Source organism: Apodemus sylvaticus, chromosome 8 (genome assembly GCF_947179515.1).
Source record: "Apodemus sylvaticus chromosome 8, mApoSyl1.1, whole genome shotgun sequence".
Lineage (NCBI taxonomy): Eukaryota > Metazoa > Chordata > Mammalia > Rodentia > Muridae > Apodemus > Apodemus sylvaticus.
The window spans coordinates 25918964-25946728 of record NC_067479.1 but is presented as its reverse complement, the minus strand read 5'-3'; the positions used below and the strand labels follow the sequence as shown (position 1 = coordinate 25946728).

At 38.7% G+C, this 27765-nt stretch overlaps 1 protein-coding gene across 8 annotated transcripts in view; it reads right to left on the bottom strand.

Annotated features, from left to right (window-relative positions):
* Klf12 (KLF transcription factor 12) overlaps positions 1-27765 on the bottom strand; it is a 409277-nt gene that overhangs the window by 138135 nt on the left and 243377 nt on the right. For 7 of the 8 annotated variants that reach the window (XM_052190795.1, XM_052190787.1, XM_052190791.1 and 4 more), the window contains one exon: positions 10361-10907. In XM_052190795.1, coding sequence (XP_052046755.1) covers positions 10361-10907 — 547 coding nt within the window. Of the gene's footprint in view, positions 1-10360; positions 10908-12067; positions 12187-27765 lie in introns of all 8 variants that reach the window. The other variant, XM_052190793.1, reaches the window with a different exon arrangement.

The following is a 27765-nucleotide window of genomic DNA, read 5'->3' as shown; positions in this document are numbered from 1 at the left end:
GGGTAGAAGCCATGCGCCAGGATCTTTAAATAAATTTTCTAAAGTCCCACTCCCACACTCAATCCCAAATGGATTGAATAGTGAAAGACAGACAGAAGTAAAGACAATTAAGAGAAAGAGGAATTAGAGAAAACTTCCCAAGGAATCTCTTTCAAACCCTGGTACCATATTAAATGGTCCACCATTGGGACCATTTCAGCCTAACTCAGCACAAATGCACGCGCACACACACATACACACACACACACACACACACACACACACACACACACGCTGATATCCCAATACCATGTTGCATGTGAATGTAAATAGGTTAATCAACACATTTCATGAATTAATATTTGTTTGAGTGATATTCTCACATTTACTTTTATCCCTTTCTATTTTACTTCTTTAAAATACCTAATTTTCAGTTTATTTTCACGTTTCTGCAGCAGGAAATACTCACAATGTGAACAATACTGTTTTGACACAGTGTAAAGCGGCACTTTAGAATTTTGTTTCTTTTTAAATGAACTTTCCTTGCTAGTAGTAAAGAATGTCACTTCCATATGAGTGGCAAATAAAACATTTACTTAATATATGAGCTAATATTTAGGAGATTAAAAGAAGATGAAGCCATTTGATTATAAAAATCATAATTGGCCATTGATCAAAATAGCATTCACTCCACATAAAGGTTCCTGGAGAAAGAATCAAGCATGCGATCATTGCTTAGTAAATTACTAGCATTTCCTTCACTAATAGATAGACTGGCATCAATTGCAATTTTTTCTAAACAATACAATTAAAATATCATTTAATCAATTTCCCATTAAGAACAGAAAACATAATGAAAGAACTAAGACAATAGTAATATAGCTTGAATAAGGAAAAGAATTATTAAGGGAAAGAGAAAAGGTGAGGAGCAGAACTCACAGCCAGAGAGTCATAAATTATTAAAAAGCCAATTTAAAGCACCGCTTCTGGTGATTCTTGGAGCAAGTTCATCTCTTGAATAGTATAGTGTCCCCTCTCAAATTTGTTCACACAAGGCCTTATGTGTCACTGAGTAAATTATTTGCTAAACATATGTCTATTTTCCCAATAAATATATGTTTCTTGCAATGAGTGGAGATGCCCACATATCAAAATAGTTCTCTATATAACTACATCTGATGTGGTAATGGGATTCTGCCAGTACATAGCACTACCAGTACTATGTTAAATCAGAGGATTATATTTAGAAATATTACCTTAAGTGGGAGAAAATAAAAATCGAGTACTTACTAGTCTATATTGTAACTGCCAGAGAAAACTCATCAGGTGGGAGCATTCATCTGAGTACTCTATTACTATAATGCGGTATTCTAGGCAGAAATCTATTTAAACATAAAGTAGAACCCTTTGTCGTGAGAGAATCTAGTCCTGGGCAAAGGAATGTGGCATGTGAGGCTATTATATTCACCAGCTCTTAATAACATAACACAATGAATCCAAAATCTATTTTGACAACCTCCAGCTTGAGCTACTTTAGATAAAAAATACATTTGTATCTGTCTTCAGTCCCTTAGCAACAGTCACTTCTACAAGCTGAATGCCCCAGGAACTGCTGGTTACCTTCTATCTTGTCTTTGTTTCTGTGCTCTGATTGTTGAATTAACTCAGAAAACTGGGAAGCCAATCAAAGCCCTGCAGAGGTTTCTCTCATCTGCTAATCTCTAAAACTCATACAGACAGCATATGTGTCCTTTACAACCACTCATCATTGACTCTTAGAAGACAGTGAGCCTGTGCAAGATGAAGCAGTGTACCTGACAGACCGGAGAGGCTTCAGATAAATAACACAAAATGCCAATTTTTGGATGCTATCTATTCAACCTTCTATGCATACTCTGAATTTACAAAATAGTTAACTTTCTATTCAGCATTGAGATTTAGGCTAAAAAGAGCAATAAGCCAGCAATTTATCCAGAGAAAATAAAGCAATCCAAACTCCTAGTTAAATTTTTCAAGGACACGGACTCCCCGCCTTTCTCCCACAGTTTAATAAGTCCTCCCTTTGTTTGACACTGGTGAGAGTGTAACAATCCAGCCTTGTCAAAATCTCTATTTAAGAATAATAAACCAAAGGACAGCAAGACTCCAGTCACATCTTCCAATTAAGAACATTGAAACGTAAGACAAAGGACAGAACTACTAGGTCTATTCATATAAATCTCATTCACAACATATAAGACTGTCACCCATTAGTGACTATATCTAAATAGGGTAAGTAGAAGACATTTACCAAATGTAGAGGCTGTAGCCGTCACTCAGAAGCCAAGACAACTCTACACGTAAGCACAGGTTAGCTGCCTGGGACTATACTGGTCCTATGGACAGATGACACCAGGATTCCACCGAACAGCCAACTAAAAGATCAGTCATGTGTAAGGTGGACAGGGGAGGCAAGCGGATGATAGGAACTATGACCTGAAACAAGCAATCAAGTGTCAACAGGTGGTTGGCTGACAACAGAAAAAATATATGTATATAACTAAACCATAAAAGTGAAATGGGGAGAACTCAGTGTGCCTGTGCCGGCAGCAAGTATCAGCTCTTCCAACAAGCTTTGCAGCCGTCACTCGGACAACCATATTTCCTTTCACAAATACAAATGGCAGAAGACTAAAAATACACTTGTGGATTCTTCCCATAGTTGCAGAGAAAGGCAAAAGCCTGCAGAAAGAAGATAGGAGCAGGGAGATCACAAATTTGCCTGTGACTATGAGCCTCTGAAGAGTCCTGAGTGGGTTCTATGAACATAAGTAATATTCTGGGGTAAGGGAGGTTTCTTCAGTGTCTCCACATCTAGATAGAATGACCAAAGAAACTGCTCATCCAAACTGACTTAGATTCTTACTAGCAGAATTGACTTGCTTTACTTGGGTATTGAAGGAAAATATATTTTGTTCTCAAGGATCTGATCACTTTTTTGAAATCATAAACAGCGTACTTACGATCTACACTAAGTTATGTTTTCAAATGTCATACTAGTTTAACAAAAAAAGTCTTAATGAAATAAAAAAAAAGTCTTGTATAATTCTAGTATAAAGTCTGATATTGGTTTTTATGGGGTGCAGAAAAATGGAGCTGGATTCCAATTCTCTAGATACACTACTTCATCATTACAATACAGACGATTATGTTCTGGGAGGGGATAATGGGGAAAAGACAATTTATGTCAAATAATAAGGAAGAAAGGGAAAGTGCTTAGGAAAGAAAAGTGTGCAACGGTGACAAAGCCCAGCGCCCACTGGATCACCTCAGGCCCTGTTAGTTCCAAAGCCTCTGGTCAATTACACCCTTGTCTTATTCCTGGGCAGTGAGGTGACCTGTTCCTCTTGTGAGAAGGAGAACGAACTATTGAGATATTGGATGTTAGGAGAAAAGTCTGTGTTCTTTAAAGACTTAGCTGGATTTCCTTAAATTGGTCATGGCATTGTCCTTTAATTGGCTTGAATTATAAAAGGGAATGTCTTTTAATATTAAAATGCTGAACATACCTTTAGGAAACCAGAATAAGTAATTCCAGGCTTATTGTCTACTTTGATATACTATGTGCACTCCAAAAGGTGGTGATGAAAATATTTGATTTTTATTTATATTGGTTCTAGTATCATTTTCATAATTCTTAATGGAGCCTGTAGTTTGCTTAATGTTTGTTTACTTTGCGTTGACAACCCCAGGTATTTATAGTAACAATTATTAGTGGAACCTGTATTTTTCTTAATGTTTATTGTTATATTTTTACTTGTCAATCACAGATCATTATTGCCTGCTTTTACATTTCCTCTCATTTTTCTTTATGCATCTTTAGTCCTAATGGTTCTGCCAATACAACAAACCAGCACTAGAATACAAATTAATTACTGTAAAATACAGGTTACATCACAAAATAATAGAAGTCCTCACATGCAACTGAAGATCTGGTTCGTACAATACCCCCTTCTATATAACCAACTACAGGTATCTGTTTCCAACACTCTCCCGGATTCTTCTTGAGAGCACACAGATACGCAGTTCTAGGTCCACTTTGCAATTCTCCCTGTGGAGAATGGAAATGCCTCCCTAAGTATCGATGCCCATCTCCACAGGACTTCAGGAACACTCTCTAGATTGAGTCTTGCTTTCCTCACTCCCCATGTGAAATGGAAGAATCCATTTCATTTCTGTCACTGAACTCCAAGGACATACTTATCATCATCATCTGGGAACCCTCCCACTCTAATCCTCTAACTCTTGGTTTTCCTTTCACTGAGTCTCTGGGCAACATTTATTAGTATCTGAAAAGCCACCCCTTTAAAAATCCTCTTTGTCATACTGTCCTTCCTGTTCTTATGTTTTTATACAAAGTTCTCTAGCAGATCAACAGTGATGGACCTCTCTTCCTTTCCTGACTCCTCAGGTATCTCTTTCTAAGCGCTGAAGTGGGTCCAGCTTGTACCCCAGGGTAGTTATATATGTGACCCAACAGTATTGTAGATTACATTGTCATGTCACAATGTCAAAAGGTTGGATAGGAATTGGACAAAGGCTCTGTGAAAAAAAGCATTTGTTGTAAGTGTTAAAGAGTAGAGTTTGGATCCTCAGAACCCATCCACATAAATGCCAATAAGCATGGTTGAGAGGCAAGACAGGGGGCCCCAGGTGCGACTTGGCTGTTTAGAACAGCTAGAATGGGTTAGCCCTGTGTTCAACGAAGAGACCCAGCCTTAATAAATAGAATGAAGAATGACCAAGGAAGATATTCCACATCAACTTTGGGTCCCCAAACTCCCGTGCATGAGCACTACTCATAATGGACATACATACAATGTGCCTAAAACAGAAGTTTGGATACTACCTCTTTGTTGGTCTTTGCTATCTTCTGTTCTGACTCTCATCCAAGGTGAGTCATGGTGGTCATTATTAAGCAACAGACACCTCCTCTATACCAATGAATCCCAATTGTATTTTTCCAAACTGCCCCTTCTTTTGTGGCTGAAGGTTCACTAGTCCATGCTAAGCATAGAGCGGGCATGTGATGCTGAATCTAGCACACCACAAAGGAGTTCCCTCCAAACCCACACTCCTCCCATCATAGGAAAGAAAAGTTAGCATCACTTGCTCAGTAGCTGAGCCGCAGGAGGAGAGGCTCCCCCACCTCCCCTCTTTCCTCACAGTGGCTTCCAGTCCATTCGGCCATCATCTGAAGCCAGGCCTCATTTTCACATCTGCGTCGTGTTCTCTACTGTATTCAGTAGCTGCATGATTCTTGCATAACAATGCACATCATGACTTACTTCTGCACAAATGTCCACTTCTAGTGGCTTCTCATCCCATGTAGAACAAAAGTCATGGTGGGACTTAAGGTCTTAACTACCTTTCATCTGGCCCCTGTGTCCCCTTCTGTGCTCATCAGTACCACTGTCCACTGGTTGTCCACGACAAGCAACAGTTTTCTCTGTTCCCCATCACACTGGGGACTCCCCTCCCCCCCCCCCCCCCCCGGCCCGAGCCTTCCGATCTTTTCATAGGCTGAACTGAAATACCTGGAGTTAATTTTTAGAGGCAACCCAAGCCCTTGAGGGTGATGTTTTCTACAGCAACAAACTATTCTTCTACGTGGGTGGGTTGTGCACTCCTCAGCCGCACACTGGATGGTCCTCTCACATCTTTGTTCATACAGCTCCATTCTAAATCATGTTCCTTTTCTGGAGCTCTCAGAATTCTTCCCAGCTTTCCATGCCCCACTGTGATGCCTGTGTACTCTGGGCTAGGCAACGCCTTTCACTCCCTGAGGCCAGTATCCTTTCTACATGGAGGAGTTGACTCTAGCTTCCTCAGAAAATATTTTCATGTCCTTTTGTTGTTATTGAAGCATTCTTGGTGATAATTCCATCTCATCCTTTCCTCAATCTCAGAACTCCATCCTTTTATGCACAATTACAGTACAGATATTACTTCTTTCCATACATAACCATCCTACACAATAATACTTTTTGTCAAATAAAATGTTATTTACTTCTAATTCTCTTCTTACAGGACAAGTCTCTTGATGGTATTTTATAAATTGTAGTCCACTTCTAACCAAAATTGACAAGTGTTTGTTTCTTGAATTTCATATTATTCATCAGACTTGCAGGCATACCCAGCTTTTGACACTGCAATGTGATGATGTCTGCTATAAAATTCAAGCGCAAGAATATGCAATTTAGTTACAAGGAAATTGCAAACACATTCTTAATGTTTTAAGTATATTTCCAATGCTGTGCTGGGTTGCAGTCTTAACTGCCTTCAGCTGCATGTAGCCCACGGGCTCCAGGATGGATAGACCGGATAGACGAGGAAGCAGTGTGAGTGAGAATCAGTGTCATCTTTGTTTAACGCTGTAGACCCAGTGGCAATAATGCCTGCTGGTGATAGATACTTAGCAGACACTTGGATGAACAATCGATTCAATTCACATGATATGAGAGTTTGGATATGGAAATGTGCATTCTCAGTACTTTTGTGTCATGTCTTGTGTAGTGTCACCTGCTTCCCTGTCATGGAGCATATATGTTCTAACAATGTCAAAAGTATTAGCTAGCAAATTTACCTAATTTAAGGGAGCGATGTCTTTCTCTTTCCAGAAGTTTGGAAAGCCAACTCCCTTCCCTCTCTCATCAACACCAAGTCATCACATCAACACGCAAGGCCTAAGTGGGAAGGTGAAGAGGAACCCTTTACTCTGCAGCCCTTTTAGGGCTGGCTCAGTACGCTGCTGCATATGAGCCAAATAAAAATGTGAAGGATCACCTAAATGCCCTTTCTTTCGCTCATTCTGAGCTAGGCAAACCTTTCCACTAGACATTTTTACTGTGCTCTAGTTAATCAGTTAAACAATAAAAGGTTATAAAATGCTATAGCAATATTTGTAGAATATGGTGATTATAAAAACTTAATATGAAGTAATAAAAGATGTAAAAATGGGATGTTTCCAGACAATTTCTCATGCTAATTTCTCATCCCTTATCATCACTGCATTGGCAGCTTTGAAAAGTTCCAGAGCAGCTTCCTGGGTTGACTTTTAAGTCCACAAGTTCTGTCCCCTGTACCACCGTCCCGATCAACGTTGTTGTGCGAGAGGAGAAAAAGCAAGAGTTGATGATTGCTCATAATATATAGGAGAAAAGCAAGAATGATAAAAAATGCAGATGTTTGCTAACCCTCGGTCAACACCAAGCATCTGAACTGTGTTCTTCCATCCTAGGATAGATCATGTTACCAGCCCCATTTGTCTAGCTGATGAACATGAGGATTAAGAGGATGACTTTCTAAAGTCACCAATCAAAGAAGCAGGGTTTTACCTCATATAGTCGTGTGTTCCGTAGAACATCTCATTAGGCTTGAGGTTAAGTAATTTTTATTCATAACATAAAAATTATGAAATAAAACATACTACATGAAACTAATAAATAATTCACAGAGAGAGCAAATGACAATGTGAGTCTTAAAGGGATGCTGCAATATATATTATACAGAAAATTAAATTTTAACTATATATATACATATGTGTATATATATAGCTGATTAGTTTTTATATACATATACATACACATAAACATATGTATATGTATATATATATATATATCTGATAAACATTAAAATATTTATTGATCATTTTCACAAAGAAAGTGATATTTTCTATAAGTGGCACTACAGACATGGGCCCACATATAGGATTATGATACTACAGAGACACTGGAGTTCACCATTGACATAGAGATACAGCTATAGGACACATGTATAGACACATGTACAATATGTAGCAATGTGCTTTATAACTTGCTAAATGCTAATTCTTAAAAATACATTGCCATACATCTGGGTAATAAGTAAAAACAATGTCTGATTTAGCTCCAAGTTACACTACAATTCTTCGAAAAAACTTGGTCATTTTATTCAGAGCTCTGAGCAAGACTAAAAGGTGCAGCATAAGAAACATCCATGAAAAATCCTTAGTCCCATTTTTCTCAACTTTTTCAATTCAGTGTTGTTCAGACCAGTTTGCTGTTCCATGGTAGTAGATAACCCATGGTGTGGGGAGCAGAGGAAACCCCCCTGAGATAGTAAATGTGTTACTTTGATGCAGGCATGTCCATGCCACAGACACAAAGGCCAACTGACTCATGGATAATTGGCTAAGCTGTTACCTCTATGGGTTTGACTCAAGAGGAAGGGCAAAGCTTTCCTCAAGAAGTCTGAGTGTTTATAAACAAATGATCAGTGTGTACAGACCAGCAACTGTGGCTTCCTCCTCCTAGATGGCTGCAAGCTTGCCTACTCACAGACCCTACTGAGCCCAGCTCTCCCTGGCCCCTGGAGCACACCTAATAAATATGCTGAAGTTTACATCGGTAGCAGTAGGAAAGCCCAACCTGATCCCAGTTTCAATATATGTGTATCTGTGCATTTGGTTTTTTTCTTCATTCACTTCATACCCCTAGGCAGGGTGCTAGAACCTAGGCCACGTGAGTCACTGCAACAGTGGTTGTGAGATAAAGCAATGAATGTCTGTCTACTTGTCAACCTTGAAAGTGAAACTCCTGAATCAGCATATTTTTAACTTTGTTAAAGAGGGAAGGTGAAACTTATTTGAGTGCTAGGAAGAAATTTAATATTGATAAAATAATAACTTCCAGTGGTAAACACACAGCTCTATATAGATGTTTATAAACATTTTGCCAAGTTTTCAATAATATATCATCTCTCAATATTGAATCCTACCTTTTACCAGAAGCAAAACAACCATGTCTCCTTGTATTTTATGAGCAGACAGCAGTTTAAGAATTCATTGATCATGTTTTAATCATGGGCCTTAGTAGTAACACAGTGTCAAAGCAAAAAGCAATATTGGAAAAATCTGATCCCAGCATTGCATCTGGACACTGAAGACAAAATACACAAATATGCATTCAGTTTCATAGGGAATAAGTCAATAATATGGGATTTTATATTTGCAGAGAAGGATGGCTTAGTATTTAGGATTGTATGTAGAAAAGAAAAAAATGCAAAGTCTAATGAGATTTACAATTTCTTATATTAAAACTGCAAAAACCAATCACTTATACATAGCAGATAACTCCACACACAGCTGTATAACTACCAAAATAAATGAAATAACTAGATATTGTAACATAAACATTCACAAAGTATCTTCTTACCTCTTAAAACTTAGAGGGAACATATTTCCATTACGACTCACCCTGATATTTAACACAATAGTAATTGAATTAGAAGGTGATTTAAAACAAAATCTATATGAAAGTTTAGAGATAAGCATCTATATTTGTGACAGGTTGCACTGGTCTGAACGAGAATGGTCCCCATAGGCTACTCTATCTGAATGCTTATTCACCAGGGAGTGGAACTCTGAGCAGAATGAGAAGGATTAGGAGGCGTGGCTTTGCTGCAGTAGGCGTGGCTTGTTGGAGGAAGAGTGTTGCCGGGCTGGGCTTTGAGGTTTCAAGAGTCCATGGTGGACCTCCCAGGTCTCTGCTGTGGATCAGGATGTAAAGCTCTCAGCTACTTCTGCATGCTTCCATAAACATGCTCATAAACTAAACCCTCTGAAGCTGAGAGCAAGCCCCCAACTAAAAGGCTTTCTTTGTAAGATGCCTTGGTCATGATGCATCTTCACCATGTATAAAGTAGTAATTAAAGACAGGCTCTCATGATATATACCCTGGCTGACATGGAACTCTCTCTATAGACCTGGCTGGCCTCAACCACTTAGAGGTCCAGCTGTCTCTGCCTCCCAAGTGCTGTGATTAAAGGAAAGATTCTACCATGTCTGGTTGAATCATTTTAATATCAAATCATTTTAAAACACACTCAGAAATAGATGTATAAATGCCAGGCAGTCCACCGTCATGGCATTTCACATTACTGCCATCTACAAATTTCAAGTTCGAACAGTTATAAAGAAAAATCCTTATTTATCTGAAAGCACTCACAACTATAAGGAATTTATATACATTCATTTCACATATAATTCTTCTGTACACAGGCTGTCTATTCCACTTTACCATTGAAAGGGAGCATAATTCTGTAAATTAAGATATCAAAACTCTGATACAAAATGACTCAATAAATAAGTATTGGACTTAGCCCAACTAAGGGGAGTATTTATACAAGTGTGGTTGCACCAAGAAGTGTTCTGTTCAGTATGGCCAATCATATGGTCTGCAAGGTTGTACACAGAATTTCTTTGAGCACAGTGTCTGCAAACAACATAGGTCCCAGTCACTGAAAATAAAAAAAGCATGGTTTTCTCTAATGCTGTAAAACATCAAGCTTTCATGTCTCTTACCTTTACCATGGTTCCTCCCATCCTCCAGGAGCGGTACAACGATAGTGTTGTTCACATTTCCAGGTGACCGTACAGCTGTGTAGACAACCGGCACTGACTGTACCACCACAGGGATTCGATGAACATGACTGAGTTTGTTAGACTGTAAGTTCATGGGACTGGAAGGTGGGACAGGATGGATGATGTGCAAAAACTGCTGGCCGCCCACGCCAGATGCAGAGGCAACAAGGGGTCCTGGAGATAACACTGTTGACGAAGACGATGCTGAAGATACTGATGTTATAACAGTGGGCGATGAGGCTGGACGACTAGAAGATGATGAAGAGGTTGAAGTTGAAGAAGGTGAGGAGGCAGACGCTGTCATAGAGACAGGGGAGGACGAAGCTGCGGTAGGGGAGGTCCTGGCTTTGTTGATTGACAAGTCCACTGGCTCGGTTTGTGTCTGGAAGTGATCTACAGGCAATGAGTCCTCTGGGGGCTCCCCTTTCACATTATTTAGCAAGAGGGGAACAGCTTCCATATCGGGGTAGTTGTGGACGTTTGGAGACTGCAAGGAGAAAATGGAACAGATTCGTCATTATCACTGATATATTTCAATAGATATATAACTAATTTGAAGATGTATTAATTTTTCTCTTATTACAGAGGAGAATTAGTTCTTTCACTCAAATATTCAAGGATTTTTTCTTGGTCAGTCACAAGGATGACAGCTAAAAGTGTAAAATACATCAAAAGAAGGGGATCATTTAACATGCGTATGTTTCCTTTCCATTGGAAGGACAAATATACAACTTCTAAAGGTGAATTCTCTGGTTCATACAAGAGGTCACAGGAATTTAAAGATAATCACTAAATTGCTGTAGAATATTTCAAAAGACAAACTCGTGTGTAAAACCTTGTCTCAGAACTGTGCAAACTGTGATTAAATCTTATTTAATCATAGCAGTGCTTTTGTTCTGATATGTTCCTGCACTAGCAGTCTGTCTCGGCATCTTGTTATGAAGGAAGGAGAGCTTTCATTAGATGAACTGAAATACGCTCTCCAGCTCTGGAGTTCAACGTGATGAAGAATTTTACCCTTGTGCAACGTGATCCCGGTCTAGAAACAACATATCATCCAGCAGCAATCTTGGGAAACTCACTGTGACCTTTCTACACTTGTGTTCAGCACAAGAACTACTGGGACACGCTCATCCAGAGTAATCAGAAGGCACACAGCGTTCTCCGCTCTCTCAGGTCTGGTCATCAAGTTACTGAAGTTAAATCATTTGAAAGTGTTGGATTTTAGCCCTCAATACCAGACACATTTTATTTCTGATGCTATTGCACACAGTTATGACACCTACACTAGAGGAAACAGGTTTTAGAAAAATCCTATATGAGCAAATTTAAATTTTCTATGAACATTTTGTTTCACCTAAAATGATAGTTTGGTTTAGGTTCGTTTGTATTCATGTAAGTTTTATTAAAAAAAAATGTTTAGCAATAAATAGTCTATAGTTTAATACAGTAATATTCTCAGTATATTATTAATGGGCATGAACACACACCTATGAATTCCTAAGTTGAACAAGTATCTGCGAAATGCATACTTCTGGAATCACAAGGCTCATGCTCTATTTCAGTGTGTCAGTAGAGCCTTGACAGAGAGAACCAGACCACAGCAGACTATTTTGTTACACCTAATTTAACCAGGTCAACACTCACATTAGTATTATTCTCTTAGATGAAAACCCCAAATCATTATTTTCTGCTTTCTTGTGGTATCGGAACAACAATTATGCGAAGTTGGTCATTTCATGAAAGATTTTCGTTTGCTATTCTTCCTGAAAACATGAAAATGCATTTAAAGGTTTTAAAAGAAACATTGTTCTTGAAAACTTTCATTATTGAATATAAATTATAGTTCTATTCAAAGCATACAATAGGAAGTAGTGTGAGGGTGTTTTATTCAGCCACAATGAAAAGAGAAAGAAAACAAATCAGCTGTGGCAGCGGATCAAATGAAAGGGAAATGGGTTGATGTTTTAATGCCTTTTCCCCTCTTCTCACCTAAAAGGACTGCCTGCAAAAGCACACGAATTAGTGCTATAAAAGCTCTATGATCTGCAATGCCTCCCGTATGGAATTCTAACGAGGATTTGCACTTTAAGCATTAAAGCTGAGAAACCATTTTACAAGCCATCCCAAACATATTAGGAAACAAACAGCCAAACACCCAAACAACATAAATGTCACTACTTTTGTGCAAATCTGTAGACATCATCATTCCTCCCATTAGGAGAGGATGCTCATTCTCAGCAGCGTCATTAGGGTTTTGTTTTTATAGAATAATATGAGTTGTGCCTTATTAGTACATTAGACATACATAGAAAGCCCTGGTGGATATTGCTTTCCTAACAGATAGAAACTGGTCCAAAATCCAAAATCCAAATCATTAAACAGTATTAAACAGTACCAATCTCTTTGATTACACATACCCTAGGCTCATTACATATTAGATAAATCCAAGACCCTTAATTTGCAAACAGTGTTTATTTCTACCTTATGTAGAAACAGACTTTTATAGATAAAGAGGTGAGGAGCATTGCATCCCTATAGGAACAGTTCCTAACAGAAAGGAATACATGCATTGGTAGATGATGTCAGGAGAATTGGGACATAGGGAGCTTATAAAGAGGTGGCTTCCAGAACATAGGGCGTCAAGGGCCTTCATGAGGTGTGCCAGCTTCTCTGCGTTGTGACTGAGAACATGGCACTATCTAATCTCCAAGTGAGATTTCCATCTCACTTCCTCCAAAACCCATGGCACAGCATCAGCTAAAGACATCCTCTCAGCCTCATTGGATAGGCTATAATTCTATGAAGACAAAGCTCAGAGCATACCTAGCTTTTCCCAGATGTCTGAGAACCACACAGCTTTCTCCTGTGCTCAAACTAAAATAACCAGGACGCATAAGCCAAACCTTAAGATCACACACTAGGAGCCTTGGAAAACTATGTATGAATTTACAAACACAACCATTACAGAGACACACAGTGCCTCCTCTCTAATATACAGCAGTTCAAACCAAGCCATTTATTAAATAATTATGCTCTATTACTATCAAGACAATAAAATCTTTATTGTACTCTTCATCTGCTTTCAGTGTTGATAGGGCAGTGTATCCCAAAAGCCATTATGAATCTCCTGGGACACATTACCATGTTGTAGGTAAAACTGTCCGTATTTCAGCTTCGGGCTGCACACACCTCTTTGCAAAGTCAGTTACATTAGAGGATAAGGCCTCTAAGCAGCCATGGCAGACCCTCCATCCTCCTTTTAAAAATGGAAAATGGAAAATGCTTACTAGGCTCAACCCTGGCATTTATCTCTTTGCCTCCCCAAACTGGAAAATTGAAATGCATTCATTCTGAGACTTGAACCCCTAAGAGGTGCTGGGAACACAGTGGACAACTAAGAGGGAGAAGCTGAAGGGAAACCGAGAAGATGGAGAGAGTTCTGAAGAGGCTGGAGAGCCAAGGGAAAAATGGGAGAACAGGACGAGTCGGGGAGAGGCTGGCCTCAAGGGGAAACCAAAGAGACAACAGAAAAGAACAAAGTTTGTTTTTACAGAAGATACTTCCGTCAATAAAAGGAAGGATTGTGCAGAGAAATTTCATCAGCAAAGTCAAATTCTGGACACATCGTGGACATCTTAGAGCAGAACCAATGAGGTGATTTTTGTGGTTCTCTGATACACACTGATTTTTGCTTGGGAAGTTGTCATAGAAACTGAATTTCACCGTTGACTCTCCTAGTACTGAAGCTGGAACTCTCACTATATTCTCACTGAAAAGCAAAAACAACCAACTTCCCAATGCTACAGGGAATATATAGGGGTACTAGATTTTTGTCGGAGAGTAATAACATTTCATTTACCAAAAGGTTATATCATATCATTTGGAAGGGTCCACCACAAAATTTCAACTACTAAATGATATTTTATGAAATAATACCAAAGTTCAGCAAGATGCGTTTGACAATATACTTCACACACCTCAGAAAATATGTGTGCAAGCCTAAAAACCCAGAGTTATCTACCACATAATTACTCGCCTCACACATCAGAAAGTTGGATTTACATACAGTAATCCATATGGTAAAATGTTACACACAATGTCAGAGTGACATGTTCACTTAAGCAACCCCAGGGACATAGCTAAGTCTTCGTAAGCAAGAAACTTCTTCTGGAATAAACAGTTTAAACTGAAACTAAGCATTTTGTTGAAGGAATTTACAAAGGAGCCCAAGCCTCCCACGTGTTATTGACCGTAAGAGTCCTAGCGAGGTTTCCCTCAGCCAACAATTACCAACAGCTGAATCTTATTATGGTCTGTCAAGGAGCATAAGGCATTTTTAATTTAGATTATGTATTTTAATCTTCTGTAAATTTTAAAAAGCAACAACTATGGCGTGGACACCCTGGAAATCTCTCCAGGAGTACTTAGGAATCTTCTAGTTGAGAAGTATTTGAAGAATAGGCTATTAAATGTTATCCAAGAGGGACCAGAGAGTTTTCGGGTTGTTTTACACATAAGTAGTAGGGTGACAACTATCTATCAATCATTTACATAAATTATGTTTTATTTCACTTTTTAAAAAAGTTTGATCAATAATATCAAACTAATGTTTTAGGAAATGTTCTAAAATGATTTTCCTAAGATCACATACCTTTCCTAGGCTGTTCTGGATTGTTATCATGAAAAAGGAAATAAAACTTGGAAAAAAATTCCAAAGATTTGAAATCATGACCTAACCCAGTTTACTTTTTATTAGCAATGCCATTTTGAATTCGCTCAGGTTTTAGGTTTTTCAGAATTGAAAAGAGTAACACTAGTTTCAGACTTGTAAAATTGCTATGAAGACCCAACTGATGTCACCATGTTCTCGAACCAGTAAAAAGAGAAGAAAATGAGCAGAATTCTCTGTTCCTGGAGGTAAAAGCAGCAAAGAAAGTCAATCTATTGCCAAAAGTGTCCGAGAGCTTAGTGATGCAATGCATTCTGGGACAAGCTTGCAAACAGTCACTGCTGAGGTACATGCCTTGCAAAACAAGCAGATACACATTACAAAAGATAATACATTGTCCTTATAGAAATCACATAGGTAAAACATATCCTGAATATTTGACTCTTTTTCTTTTTAAGATTACTCAGATTGATCCACACCATAACTGCTGGATCACATGTGACGTGATTGATTTGATTCTTAACGCTACAATGTAAACGACCCCCAAAGCGTAGAGCTGGTCCACCACAGCACTAGTTTAGATTTATGAAATTCAGAGTCCTGCTTCATGTTCAGACTTGTGACTGAAAATGCGTGTTCTAGGGCAGGAGAGTGGCTCAGCACTGAAGGATGTGTGTTTGCTGCTCTGAACTTCAACTCTTGACCATCAGGGAGTTCACAGGCCCCTGTAACTTCAGAGCCAGGGACTGTAAAGCCCTCTTCTTGCCCCTTGGACACCTTTACTCATGTACACCTTTACTGCATTATTTTAAATAAGACTAACTTTTAATTAAAAGGCCATTTTTAAAATAGACATTCATGTCAGCTCCATACCTCAGGGCCCTCCCCTTAGCTACCGGATGAGAGTACCTGGCAACTGGTCGGTTACTTTGCTCTCAGTGTAAAAACTAGTTCTCTCCATCTGTTGCTAGGGCACACACTTAAATTTTTGCTCTATACTTTTCTTTTACTGAAAATGGTAACCATTTGTTGAACTTTTAATTATATATGTGCCAATACTCATTGATTTGTCTTATTTCTAGAGATTCTTCTTATCCACATGTTCAAGGGCAGGGTGGTAAACAAAAATGCCATACAAACCTAAAGGTAGGAAGACATAAAACTAGACTAAAGAAAGATGAATTTTCACTTCACATATATCATTCCTGAGTAAGAGGCAGTGACTCAGACTCTTCTACCCTGATAACCGATATTAAAATTCTTGACAAAGTTATCTACAGTGGGAAAGGATGACATGTTTGAATGAATGTTTAAGTAAACTGCTTCAAACCAATATCTTGGTAGAAAATGCAAGAAGTGATTCTTCAAGAAAATATAGGACCTGGTTGGCAAGATGGCTTAGCTGGTAAAGGCATATTGGTATATATGCATGTGCTCTCTCTCTCTCTCTCTCTCTCTCTCTCTCTCCCCCTTCCTCCCCTCCCTCCCTCTCCCTCTCTCTGTCACACACATACACATTATTAATAATGCATAAAAGAAAAGCTATAGTGTAAGTAGACCCATGATCCTGTGCTTGGTTTATGTGTAGCAGCATAACCCTCCGAACTGAAACCCGGAGCCTTCACAAAGTGAAGTGTTCAGTACAAACATTCCAACAGAGCCCAACTGTTTCCTCATTTCATGGTTGTTACATTTCCTGTGACTTTTCATCACAGGGCTTTCCTAGGATACACCGTTTATCCAAATTAATCCGAATCAACATTTAGTGTTGACCTCACTCTCAAGCTCTGGAGCGGCCATGGAGGCTGTGAGGGTGCTTGAAAAAGGGAAAGAGAGGGGATTTCATGTGTGTGATTTTCACATTAACAGCAGACATCCCTAAGTACCAAAAGGATGGGCAACCACATCCAGACATGAATGTCAATATTATATGTGAATATAAATACCAAAGAGAGTGAAAGCATAATGTAATTGATTTCTGGGTGTTACATTTGTTACAACAAAATCAAGCTATTCTGTACCTTAACCCCTCATTCTTTTCAGCTGGTCAAGTTAGAAGAATTGTTTACAGGTAGCCAGTGGTCAACATGACACACCTGAGAAGAAGGATCTAAACTGAGGAAGTATATGCTTCACCTGGCCTGTGAGCATGGCTGTGCAATAACTTCCTAGTTGCTAACTGAAATGATGGAGTTTAAATTGTCAAAGTGGATCTTCCTTCCCTCCCTCCCTCCTTCCTTTGTTTTCTCAAGTGTTTGAGTGTTTGCATGCTTGTGTGTATATGTGCATGTGCATATGTATGTGCATGTGAATGTGTGCATGTGTGAGTGTGTGTGTGTGTGTGTGTTCAATTGGGTAGGATATCATCACACGACAACTGAAGGAAGTGAGGGCTCTCCTTCTACTTTGTAGGTTCAAATGATCAAACTCAGGTTGTGAAGCTTGGTGGCGGCAAGTGTGTTTACATTCACTTGCTAAGGCATCTCATCAACCTGTTGCCTTCTGCACTCATGAAGCACATGCAAGTGCACTTGATCAACACGTTCACATAGAATGATTTCTATAAATGAATACTCTGCTCACTGTGTCCATCCAGACAGCCATTGTATGCACAGGGTAGACAAGGCTGCAGCGGAGGGAAGAAAGAAGCCACAGACTTGCAGTAAGGAAGTACAGCTGTTCCCCAAATGGAAGAGTTTGGCCAATCAGATGTAACTTAAAATGATGGAGGCAATCTTGGCTGCATACTGCGCTCTGCTGAACAGTTAATAAAAGTAAGGACTATAAAACTGGTAACAGCAACACTGAGGTGGATATCTGTCAGTAAAGAACCAGATGAAGAAGCAGGGTATGATACCACTCGCTTACAATCTTACCACTGTGGGGAAACAAAGACAGGTGGATCCCTGGGACTTGCTGGGCAGCCAGCCCAGCTACTCAGTGAGTCCCTGGCCAAAGAGAAAATCAGTCACAAAAAAAGGGCATGGGTTGAATGGTGCTTTAGGAATTGAGGTTGCCTTTGGCCTCAGCACACGCTAGCATACATGTGTGCAAGCATACATGTACCAGCACACAACACACACAGACAAACACACACACACACACACACACACACACACACACACGCAAACACACACAGAGTAACATTAATGCTGACAAGGATGTTGTAAAGCTGACGCACTGGTGTGTTGTAGAACGGTTGTGTAAATGGAGACAGGCATGCTATACAATTAGCTTGCAAATGTCTTAAGCCACCTGTGAATATTCTGGAGTATCAGGCCGGTACCATTCTCTCTCTATTCCATCTCCTACCCTCTCAAGCAAAGAGGAAATAGCCTTATATTCAGAAGGCATTCCACATATGTTCCTAAATACTGTGCTTTGGAAAATTCAGCCATGTTCCGGAATTGATAACCTTCAACAAATGCCATTGTGGACTCTGAAGGCTCACCAATGAGAATATGTTTTTAAAACTGTCTATAAAGACACAAAACAAAACAGCCAAAGAGAAAAGTTAAGGTCAAGAGAAGAGGTCAGATTTGTCTAGGAAGCTTTTGGAGTAAGCGCAAGGTATAAGGTGCCACAACAGCAAAGATGCTTTTTAAAGATAGAAGTTGTGTTTGGAAGAAAACACACACAACCGTCTTTTCAATTTCACACAAATAAGTTTTTAGATTGATGTGAGAAAAAAAATCTCAGTGCTACAATATCCAGTGACCTCAAGGGAACCTGTATCTCAAGCAAAATAGACAAGACTCATGATGGTACATTCCTGCAAAGTTAGTGGGCTGTTAACAAAGCAGCCCCCATGAAGAGGTAGACACTTATATTGAATTTGTGCATAAAGCAGATGAGGAGGGTGTAGAGAGGGTGTAGAGGTTCAGAGCACTGCCTCTATTGCCAGAGGAGCCTGGTTCAATTCCTAGCACAGCCTTGACTCCTGTCTCTAAATTCAGTTCCCAGGGGATCTGATGCCCTCTTCTGGCCCCAGTGGACACTGCATGCTCATGTAGGCAAAACACTCATCAGCACAAAATAAAAATAAGTAGTAATATTAAGAAATTAAAATTGACTAGAATATAGAAAAATAACAATTAAACATTTGTGTGCAATTTTCATAGAACAAGATTTCTTATTTTTCTAGTGAGGAATACTATAAAAACATTGGGATAAAATATTGAATATATTCTATATTAATTTTGGCTATAAATCTTTCATCTTGGGAAAATAGAGGATGAGGCAAATTACCCCCCCCCAAAGAATTATATTTGGACATTTGTGTCAATCTGAGGTTTTGAAAGAAATAGACTGCCTTATTTATAGTGGTAAAAAGTACAGCAAAAAAAAAAAAAAAACCCAAAAAACAAAAAACAGAAAACAGGCCATAAAAACAGGAGGAGGCAATGAACAATGGTTTTAATGTAGCTGTGAGACAGATGAGTGGAAAGCAGACAAGACAGCCTATAGCACTCCGTGTGGCCTGGAGTCTGCTTTAGGTATTAAGGCATCATTTGCTATTCCAGAAATTGGGGACATCCAAGGTATAACATCTAAAGCTACTAGAAAATGTTTTACACAATGCTAAGTGAGGAGAACTGTGACTGTACAAAAGTGAATCAAAAGAATGAGTTTTGTCCCCAGAAATCTTTTTTTTGTTGTTGTTTACACATGAAAACAAGAAAAGTGGCCAAACAAAAATTCTAGCATAATATAAGATCTGGATAATATTTCATGTTAAACTATTTTACTATATTTACTGAAGTGAATCCATATCACTTTATGAAATAATGTTCTATTTTTCAGAAAGTATTGAAAATAATTTATATAAATACATTTACATTGACTCCTAATGAACATTTTATCTAAATCATAATCTCAATCTTTTTTTTATAAATACAAAATATATTTTAAGGGAAAAATTTAAATTGATAGGCGATTTCAATATATTTTTTTCTGTTTTCAATGATGTGTGTGGTGTGTGTGTTTCAACAGCATCATCAGAGCAAGAAAATACATTATATTATGAGAGAAATCATGAACCTCATTGAACCTCAATTTTCCATGGAAACCACTACCATCAGGTTGTTATTGGTGTCATGAATATTCTACAGACATTAATGTGTGCATCCATCTATCATCTGAAATTAGGCGAAGCACATGCGCTCAGTATAATTTATCATTAAGCACAAGTAATTTCACAACTACACTGGGCTAAAACCATGGTTCTCAATAAACTTGTACTTCAAAAAGTACCATCCACTGATCTACAACCAGGCATCATGAACACAAAGCATTTTCTGTTTTGATGAAAAGCGTTCACAATTAATTCATGAGTTTAGTGAACATTATAAACAGAGTATCCACTATATCTAATGTTCAATACAATCCACTTATGGATATTACAAAAGGATTTTTAACCCTCATCCAGAAAGTAGCAAGCCTTTGTCATCCCTGAGAGTCAACAGCACATAGCATCATTTGCACTCATTGACAAAGAAATGTATGAAACACCGAAGAATGTTTCAACTCTACATTTTACAAAAAGAGCAGTCTTTCTTACCTGCTATCCCAGCACTCAGGAAGGAGCAGCAGGGACACTGATTCAAGTTCAAGAGCAGCTTGATCTACATGGAGAGCTCTAGGCCAGCCAAGGCTACACGACGTGAAAAAGAAACAGCAACAAAAGACAAAGGGAAGGCAGGAGTGTTGAGATGGCTCAATGCGAAGTCATTCATTGCCACACCTGAAGATCTGACTTTATTCCTGGGACCATATACTCAACATTTAAGCAAGGGAGTGGTAGTGTGTATGTGTTGTATGAACAAGAACCAAAATTCCTTGGAATTATGACCTGTCAGTCTATCTGTGTGTCCATATGCCATCATTTCTTGCTTGATTTTCAGACTTTGTGCTTTAAGTGCTGGTGTGTGTGTGTGTGTGTGTGTGTGTGTGTGTGTGTGAATCAAGAATAGTTGGGACTGGAAGGGAGATAGGTCACATGTTCTCTGGCCACCTTTCAGCACCACATAGAATCTGCCTGTGCAGTAAAACTAAACATAAGCCCATGAAAATGTCTAGTCTTAATTCTAAGCCCGATCCATGGACTGTTTTCCAGGAACAGCACCATGCCTACACATAAGACACCGTATGGTACCTCTATGGGATAGACATGCTTTATGAATAGAAACACACATGATAAGATCAAAACAACATGTCAAGGTGGATAATACTCAAGCAATCTTCAATGAACTCTGACCATGAAATCCACAGCTTTAATACGAATGCAATGATGACTCCCAGGTCTGACTTATAACATGTGACTTGTTATCAAGATGCTTCTGTCATCAATTTTGCAAGGCATTTTCTAGTTGTTTCATGAGTCTAGTTGACTCAATGACCATGGTGCCATTTAATAGAGAAGAAGGGCCCGTAGGTTAAGTAAAAGCTCTCAGAGACTTCACAGACATATCTTAGTGTGATTATTTTTCCATTAAATAGTTTTCCTTATATCTCACACACAACATGTGCATGCTATTTGATTGTTTATTAGTGAATAAACAGAGGAAGAGGCAGACACATTAGTCATCCCTCTCATCCAAATAAGAAGAGCGCAGCTCCCATGAGATGAAGTTACTCAGTGTTATCGTTTTAAATGATTCCTGTGATGAAATCTGAAATTAATTACTGAGTAAATAAGCAAACTCCTATTTACATGCTTCATTTTCTCCTTAACATCAGAACTTCCAGTTGCAGTAAAATAGCCAACATTCAATTATCTACAGTCATAGAGGAGATCATGGCATAAGTAATCCCAAGTGACAGATAATCCAAAAAGCATTTATGTAGGGTTTCCAATTCATTATATGATTCCTGCAGATTTATCACCATAATTGTATTTTTCCCCCCGCAGGCTCATATTAAAATCCATTTGTAGTTCTTGAACACAGGCCAATTGACAGTGGGAAGGCGCACCCCAGTCAAGAGTTGGATGACAAAGGAACACTGACTCGTTAGTGGCATAGCTTTTTCTCATAGAGAATCAACATGCAGATAAGCAGGAGGTAATAGTAAAAATGTGGCTCATATTTATTAAGCACATAAGAGAACTAAAATGAGAGTCGACAGTCACATAGAGGAAGAATTAAGGACCCAAGCTGTATAAGGCATAGGCTTGCATGATGGCTTTGCCTTCATTCTGTGACATAAAAAAAATCTTAACTTTCTAAATTACAAATCCCCACACTTAGGAAATTGGTGCTAATACTAGCAGCTGTGTTGAAAATGTTCTGAAGGTATTCACTGGATGAAAAGTGCCTATGTCAGTGTTCAAGGTTGTCTGAGGCTTTTTACTTTTATTACTATAACTATTCTTTATTTCCTTCTTGAACTAATACTAGAAAGATTATTAAATATGATAATTTGTATCAATTTGGTCTCCAAAAAAGGGGACGATGTCTGTCACTACCGGATAAATTGCAATGTTCATCGAAATGTCAAATGTTAGATTACACCTGATGTCTAGTCTAGCAACTAGTGACTATGAAAACTAAATGCTGGAGGACATGGTTACCTGGTTTAAACTGATGATGCCATTTGTTTCAGAACTCACAGTTTTGAGGAATCATTGCCAGGGTGGGAGTGGTGTAGTGCTAGGGTAGAAGAAGACACAGAAAGATTGCTACCTAAAGGCAAGGAAGATTGACAAGGAGTAGCCAGTGTCAAGGTCAACCACTTGTTTATCAGTTCATTCATTCTAAATGAGCTTGGGCCAAACCAACTCTCTGGAACTAGAAGCATTTCAGAATTACTGATATGTCATGGAAATGGAGTCCCTGGCATGATGCCACTAATGCAGATTTCATAGTCTTCATCCATGCTGTACAACACATCACACCCGCATAAGATAATTAAGGAAGTGCAAATCCTTCTTTGTCCTAAAAGGGGCCTGAATCACTTTTTGTCATTCTAACTCTGAAGAGTAACTCAAGCTCAAGTAATTATTCCTCAGTCCTAAAGAGAGTGAGGGTGTCTTGATTTATTAAATAGTGGTGTGATCCTTTACTGTTACTTATCGTTTAGGAAGTGATTTCTTTTATATCTATTCTTCAGTACTGAGATGGATTATATAAATCCTCAATGCTTTTGCTGGTCAGAAGCAGAGTGATAAAAATGAGAAACATTCCTTGGGTGAAAAATCATTTATATATTTATATAATATATCTTATATTTATATATTTAATATATAAATTTATATAAATTTAATATATATTTATATAATGGATATACATAAATAACACCATAGTATTTAAAATAACTCCCAATGATGCCAGGCCTGATAGCATAACCTTTAATTCCAGCACTCAGGAAGCAGAGGCAAGTGGGTCTCTGTGAGTTTGAGGCCACCCTGGTCTAAAAATCAAGTTCCAGAACAAACAGGCTACACAGAGAGTCAGCCTCAAAATACATGCATACATACACACAGACATACATATATACAAGCATACATGAATAAATGAAAGGAAGGAAGAAAGGAAGAAAAAAATTGCCCCCAGTGAAGTAGAAGCTGGAATACAGATGTTTCTTTATAAAAGACTGATATATAGGATTTACACACTCACTAAACACACACAAGTAAGGGAAGCATGGGTGACAGACTACTATGTCCTATCTGAAGGACTTTTAAATCACAACATAGTTCAGAAGTTAGTCTGGTGGCCAGACAGGGATCAGCTAAAACTTTTGTTAATCAGAAGCTATCAATCAATGCAAAGTTTGTCACTCAGTTACAGTGCCAGGGTAGAAGAGACAGGTATAGCCCTAGCATCCCCCTGTCAGTCACCTGGCCTGCTCATTGAGCCCCATTCCAATGACAGAGCCTGTCTCAAAAACAAATATGACCCTTTAGGAAGTTGGCTTCCCCACACATGTATGCCCACACAAACATCTCCCACACATACACATGCACAGAGACACACACACACACACACACACACACACACACACACACGAGGGGGGAGGGAGAGAAACTTGTATAGACATATAAACTAAATATGCTTATCACTCAGGCTACACCAAAGCTGGGACTATAATCGCAGTAAAAATGGAACTTGATAATCATAGTAAAATGAAAGAAAATATGTGCAAAAGTGTATTGAACAAAAAGCGTGAAACTAAGATTTTAAGAAGAACCTTGTGTTGTCTACTTAGAATAGAAGTTTCTAATCTGATTTTAAGTTAAGGAAGACTAGTTTTTGAAGCTGCAGTTTTCCTAGCATAGGACTAAGGATGAACCCAATGAAAATATTTGATGAAGATGTATACAGTCATGCAGTTCAAAGCTTGCAGAGACTGAGGAGTTATCACAAATGGAGGTTGAATATTAAAGCCTCATTGGTTGCTTACTCAGACGCCTGGAACTCACAGTTCTTGCTAGACATGGCCCAAAACTAATATCTAAAAACATCTCAGAGCAGACTAACCCATCTGTGAACCAAACAATGTTTTTAAACCATTGTTTAAAAGCCTTCATTAAACTGGATAATTTTTCTCATGATATGCTTCATGGAAGGGACTCAAGGTAATGAAATGGAAAATAATCTGAAATAATCTGGATGAAAAAAAAAAACAGCAGGTTAACCGTGGAAGAAGAGAAAAGACTCAGATTTAACTCAATATTGCAATGCGGGACCATGTGGTAGGACGCTGTATGGTATTTTCATAAATGCTTGACACAATGACTGTGCGTCAAAGGAAGATCACAGTGCATGGTGACATTGATCTGCTTGTGGGACTTGTATTATTTAATCTTTGCTATTTGAAGATTGGTTGTTCTACTTGATCCCAACATAAGGGTTGGGATGCAGAAGAAGACAGATAGAGGTCACCTCACTGGTGTGGCAGCTGCTACAATACTCAGCACCGCAAGGCTGAGTTAACAGGTTGTGAGGGTCGTTGTATCTTTAGTGATGAGGTGAGTGAGAGCAGTTGATTCCCCATCTCTGCTTCCTCACTGTGATATCAATAGAAGGACAAACCTAACTCTCATGCCTATCCCTTCAATAGATTTAAATAAGAATTTAATTCAACATTAATTTTCTGACTGCTTGGAATCCCTGGAGTGGCCAGTGTTTCAGAACTGCTTGTTGATTTACAGACCTGTAAGAAGAAACAGTGGATAAACATTTTGAAAAGTAATGTGAATAAGGAAAGTGACAGTTAAAAGATCACTCAGACTGCTAAGTAGAATGCAGATGATGTTCCATGGTTCAGAACTACCCCTCTCAGTCCTCCACACTGATTCCAATGATATACAGTTTTCTCTTTACTTTCCTGACACTTCAGAGTTTTTTACACCTTGTTAACTCTAAACTCTACACATAATTCTATCTGGACTGTTTTCCCCAAAAACTCAAAAATAATGCATCTTTGAGTTGTGGCTCAGTCATTCTCTCTGATATGAAGTATTCAGATACTCACGTTAGCCTAATTAGGAATTTTCCTCTTGAATTCTATAACATGCTATATATCTAGCCACTTTTTCCACTTGTCATGATCTATTAAAGTTATCTGCCTATGTACACACACACATGTCTCTTGGAACACTTCACGTCCACAGTTAGCTCAATATAGTTTGGGAAGAAATGCAATAAGCATTAACCCAATGAATATTGAGAGAATAATTCTATATTTTTCCCACAGTCCACCTAGCTAAAGTGACTAATTGCATATGTCTAAAAGTATGCCTGTGTTTAATATGGTAGAATTTTAAACTCACATTAAGCCATGAATAAAAGATTTTCTCAGTGTTAATGTAAGACACATTTTTTAATACTAAAGAAGTCTGCTTGCTTAGTTCTAAGGCTGGTCTAACAGGAATGGAAATGCCCTACTCGTTATGAGTCATGGGACAGTTAGTCTAAATTGTCTTATATGTCTGGCTATTTCAATGTAGATAGATTCTAAAATTTAATCAATATGCCTACATGTTTCAATTGAGGGATTGTCTAAATCAGCTTGGACTATGGGGACGTCTGTACATTGTCTTGATTGTTAGTTGATGCAGGATGCCCAGCCCACTGTGGACAGCACCAGTTCCTGAACCCGAGCCTCTGGAGGACAGCCAGCAGCATGCCTTGTTTTCTGCTTCAAGTTCCTGCCCTGGCTTCTCTCAGTGACAAACTGTGATATATAGAAGTGCAAGCCAAATAGACTCTTTCTTTTTCACAGGTTGTTTTCGGTCAGGATATCCATCAAAGCAACAGAAAGGACATAAGAACACATAAGTAAAGAAACATAGAAATAAAATACAGAGTATAGAAATAAAATACAGAGTTTCGTTTGGCATTTTGAACACTCAGGATTGGGGATATGGGTAGCCAGTTTGTAGATTGCCAAAATCCTATGTGAATGAATCAGAAATAGGGAGGACTTTGATAGTAAGCTGGCAAGAGAGTTCAGTCCTTGCCCAGAAAAGAATAGGGAACATTGTTCACATTGGTCATATGGTACATCCTTATTAGTAAAAGCACAGGAGCTAAGAGAAGGAAGGAGCTTATAGTGGATCATAAGCTATTGAGTAGTATAGAATCCAGTTCTTTATGGCTGTAACTCACTGAGGCCAGCTGGTTTACTCTACTTGGATTTACATACTTTCATAATCCACTCTACTAACATGTCTTTGCGACTAAGAATGAGATGCCAAGTCGTGCAAACAATCGAGTGCTGCTGTGCAGTAGACTCTTGACAAATAAGGAACCAAAATACTTCTGAAAAACAAAAGCTACCATTGTAAAAGGGAAGGTTCCTTGCTCAGCTAGGGGAGGTAAGCTGTCAGGGCCGAGAGAGAACCTACTGGATCTTCATGTGGACAGAAACTTGATTTTATCTCTTGCTACATTTCAAATACTTGACAATTCTGTGGAAGTAAATGAATGGATGAGACTTGCTTTTCTTTGTACGTGTGTGCAGTCATGCATGCCTGTTTGCCCACATTGATAAACAGACCTGGATGCACACATGTGCTCTGCAGAGTAAGAGGGAAGCTCTCCTGGTTTATGGCTTTTCCTGTTTTTTTTTTTTTTCAATCAAGGAATCTGGATTCTGCAGTCTGGGGTAGAGGCCAGGCAGCACACTCTGGGTATCCTCCATTTCTTCATCCCTAGCACTTGGGTCAAAGGTATACTCTGCCCCCTACTCACCCCTCAGTGGGTGCTGGGCATCAGATCCTGGGTCTTTTGGCTTATTTGGCAAGCCCTTTATCTACTGAACCATCTTCTTAGCTCTTGATGTTTTTTCTCCCATCCCTCTCTTAAGTCCACTTTTGATCACTCCTCTCACCATTTTGTCTGCTATAGATACTGTTACAGTTTTAAGCCTGGAGGAAGAATCTTTATTATGTCAAGCAAGTGTGTGGAACAGTGAATGGTAAGAAGAACCACATTAAAAACTTTAGAGTGAGAACTAATTACATCATTTTATCCTAGAGTGTCCTAATGGGTCCAGCAAACTGATCACAATGACTATTTTTATTACCTTGGCCATTTGTTAATGGCCTGTTAAAGCAAGCTAATCAATGATCAATTTACCAATTTCGTCCTCACCTCTGCCCCTCTTCTAAATGAGAATTCAGTAAGTAGTGAAGCAATCACGTTAGCAGATGCAACTTCTAAAAATA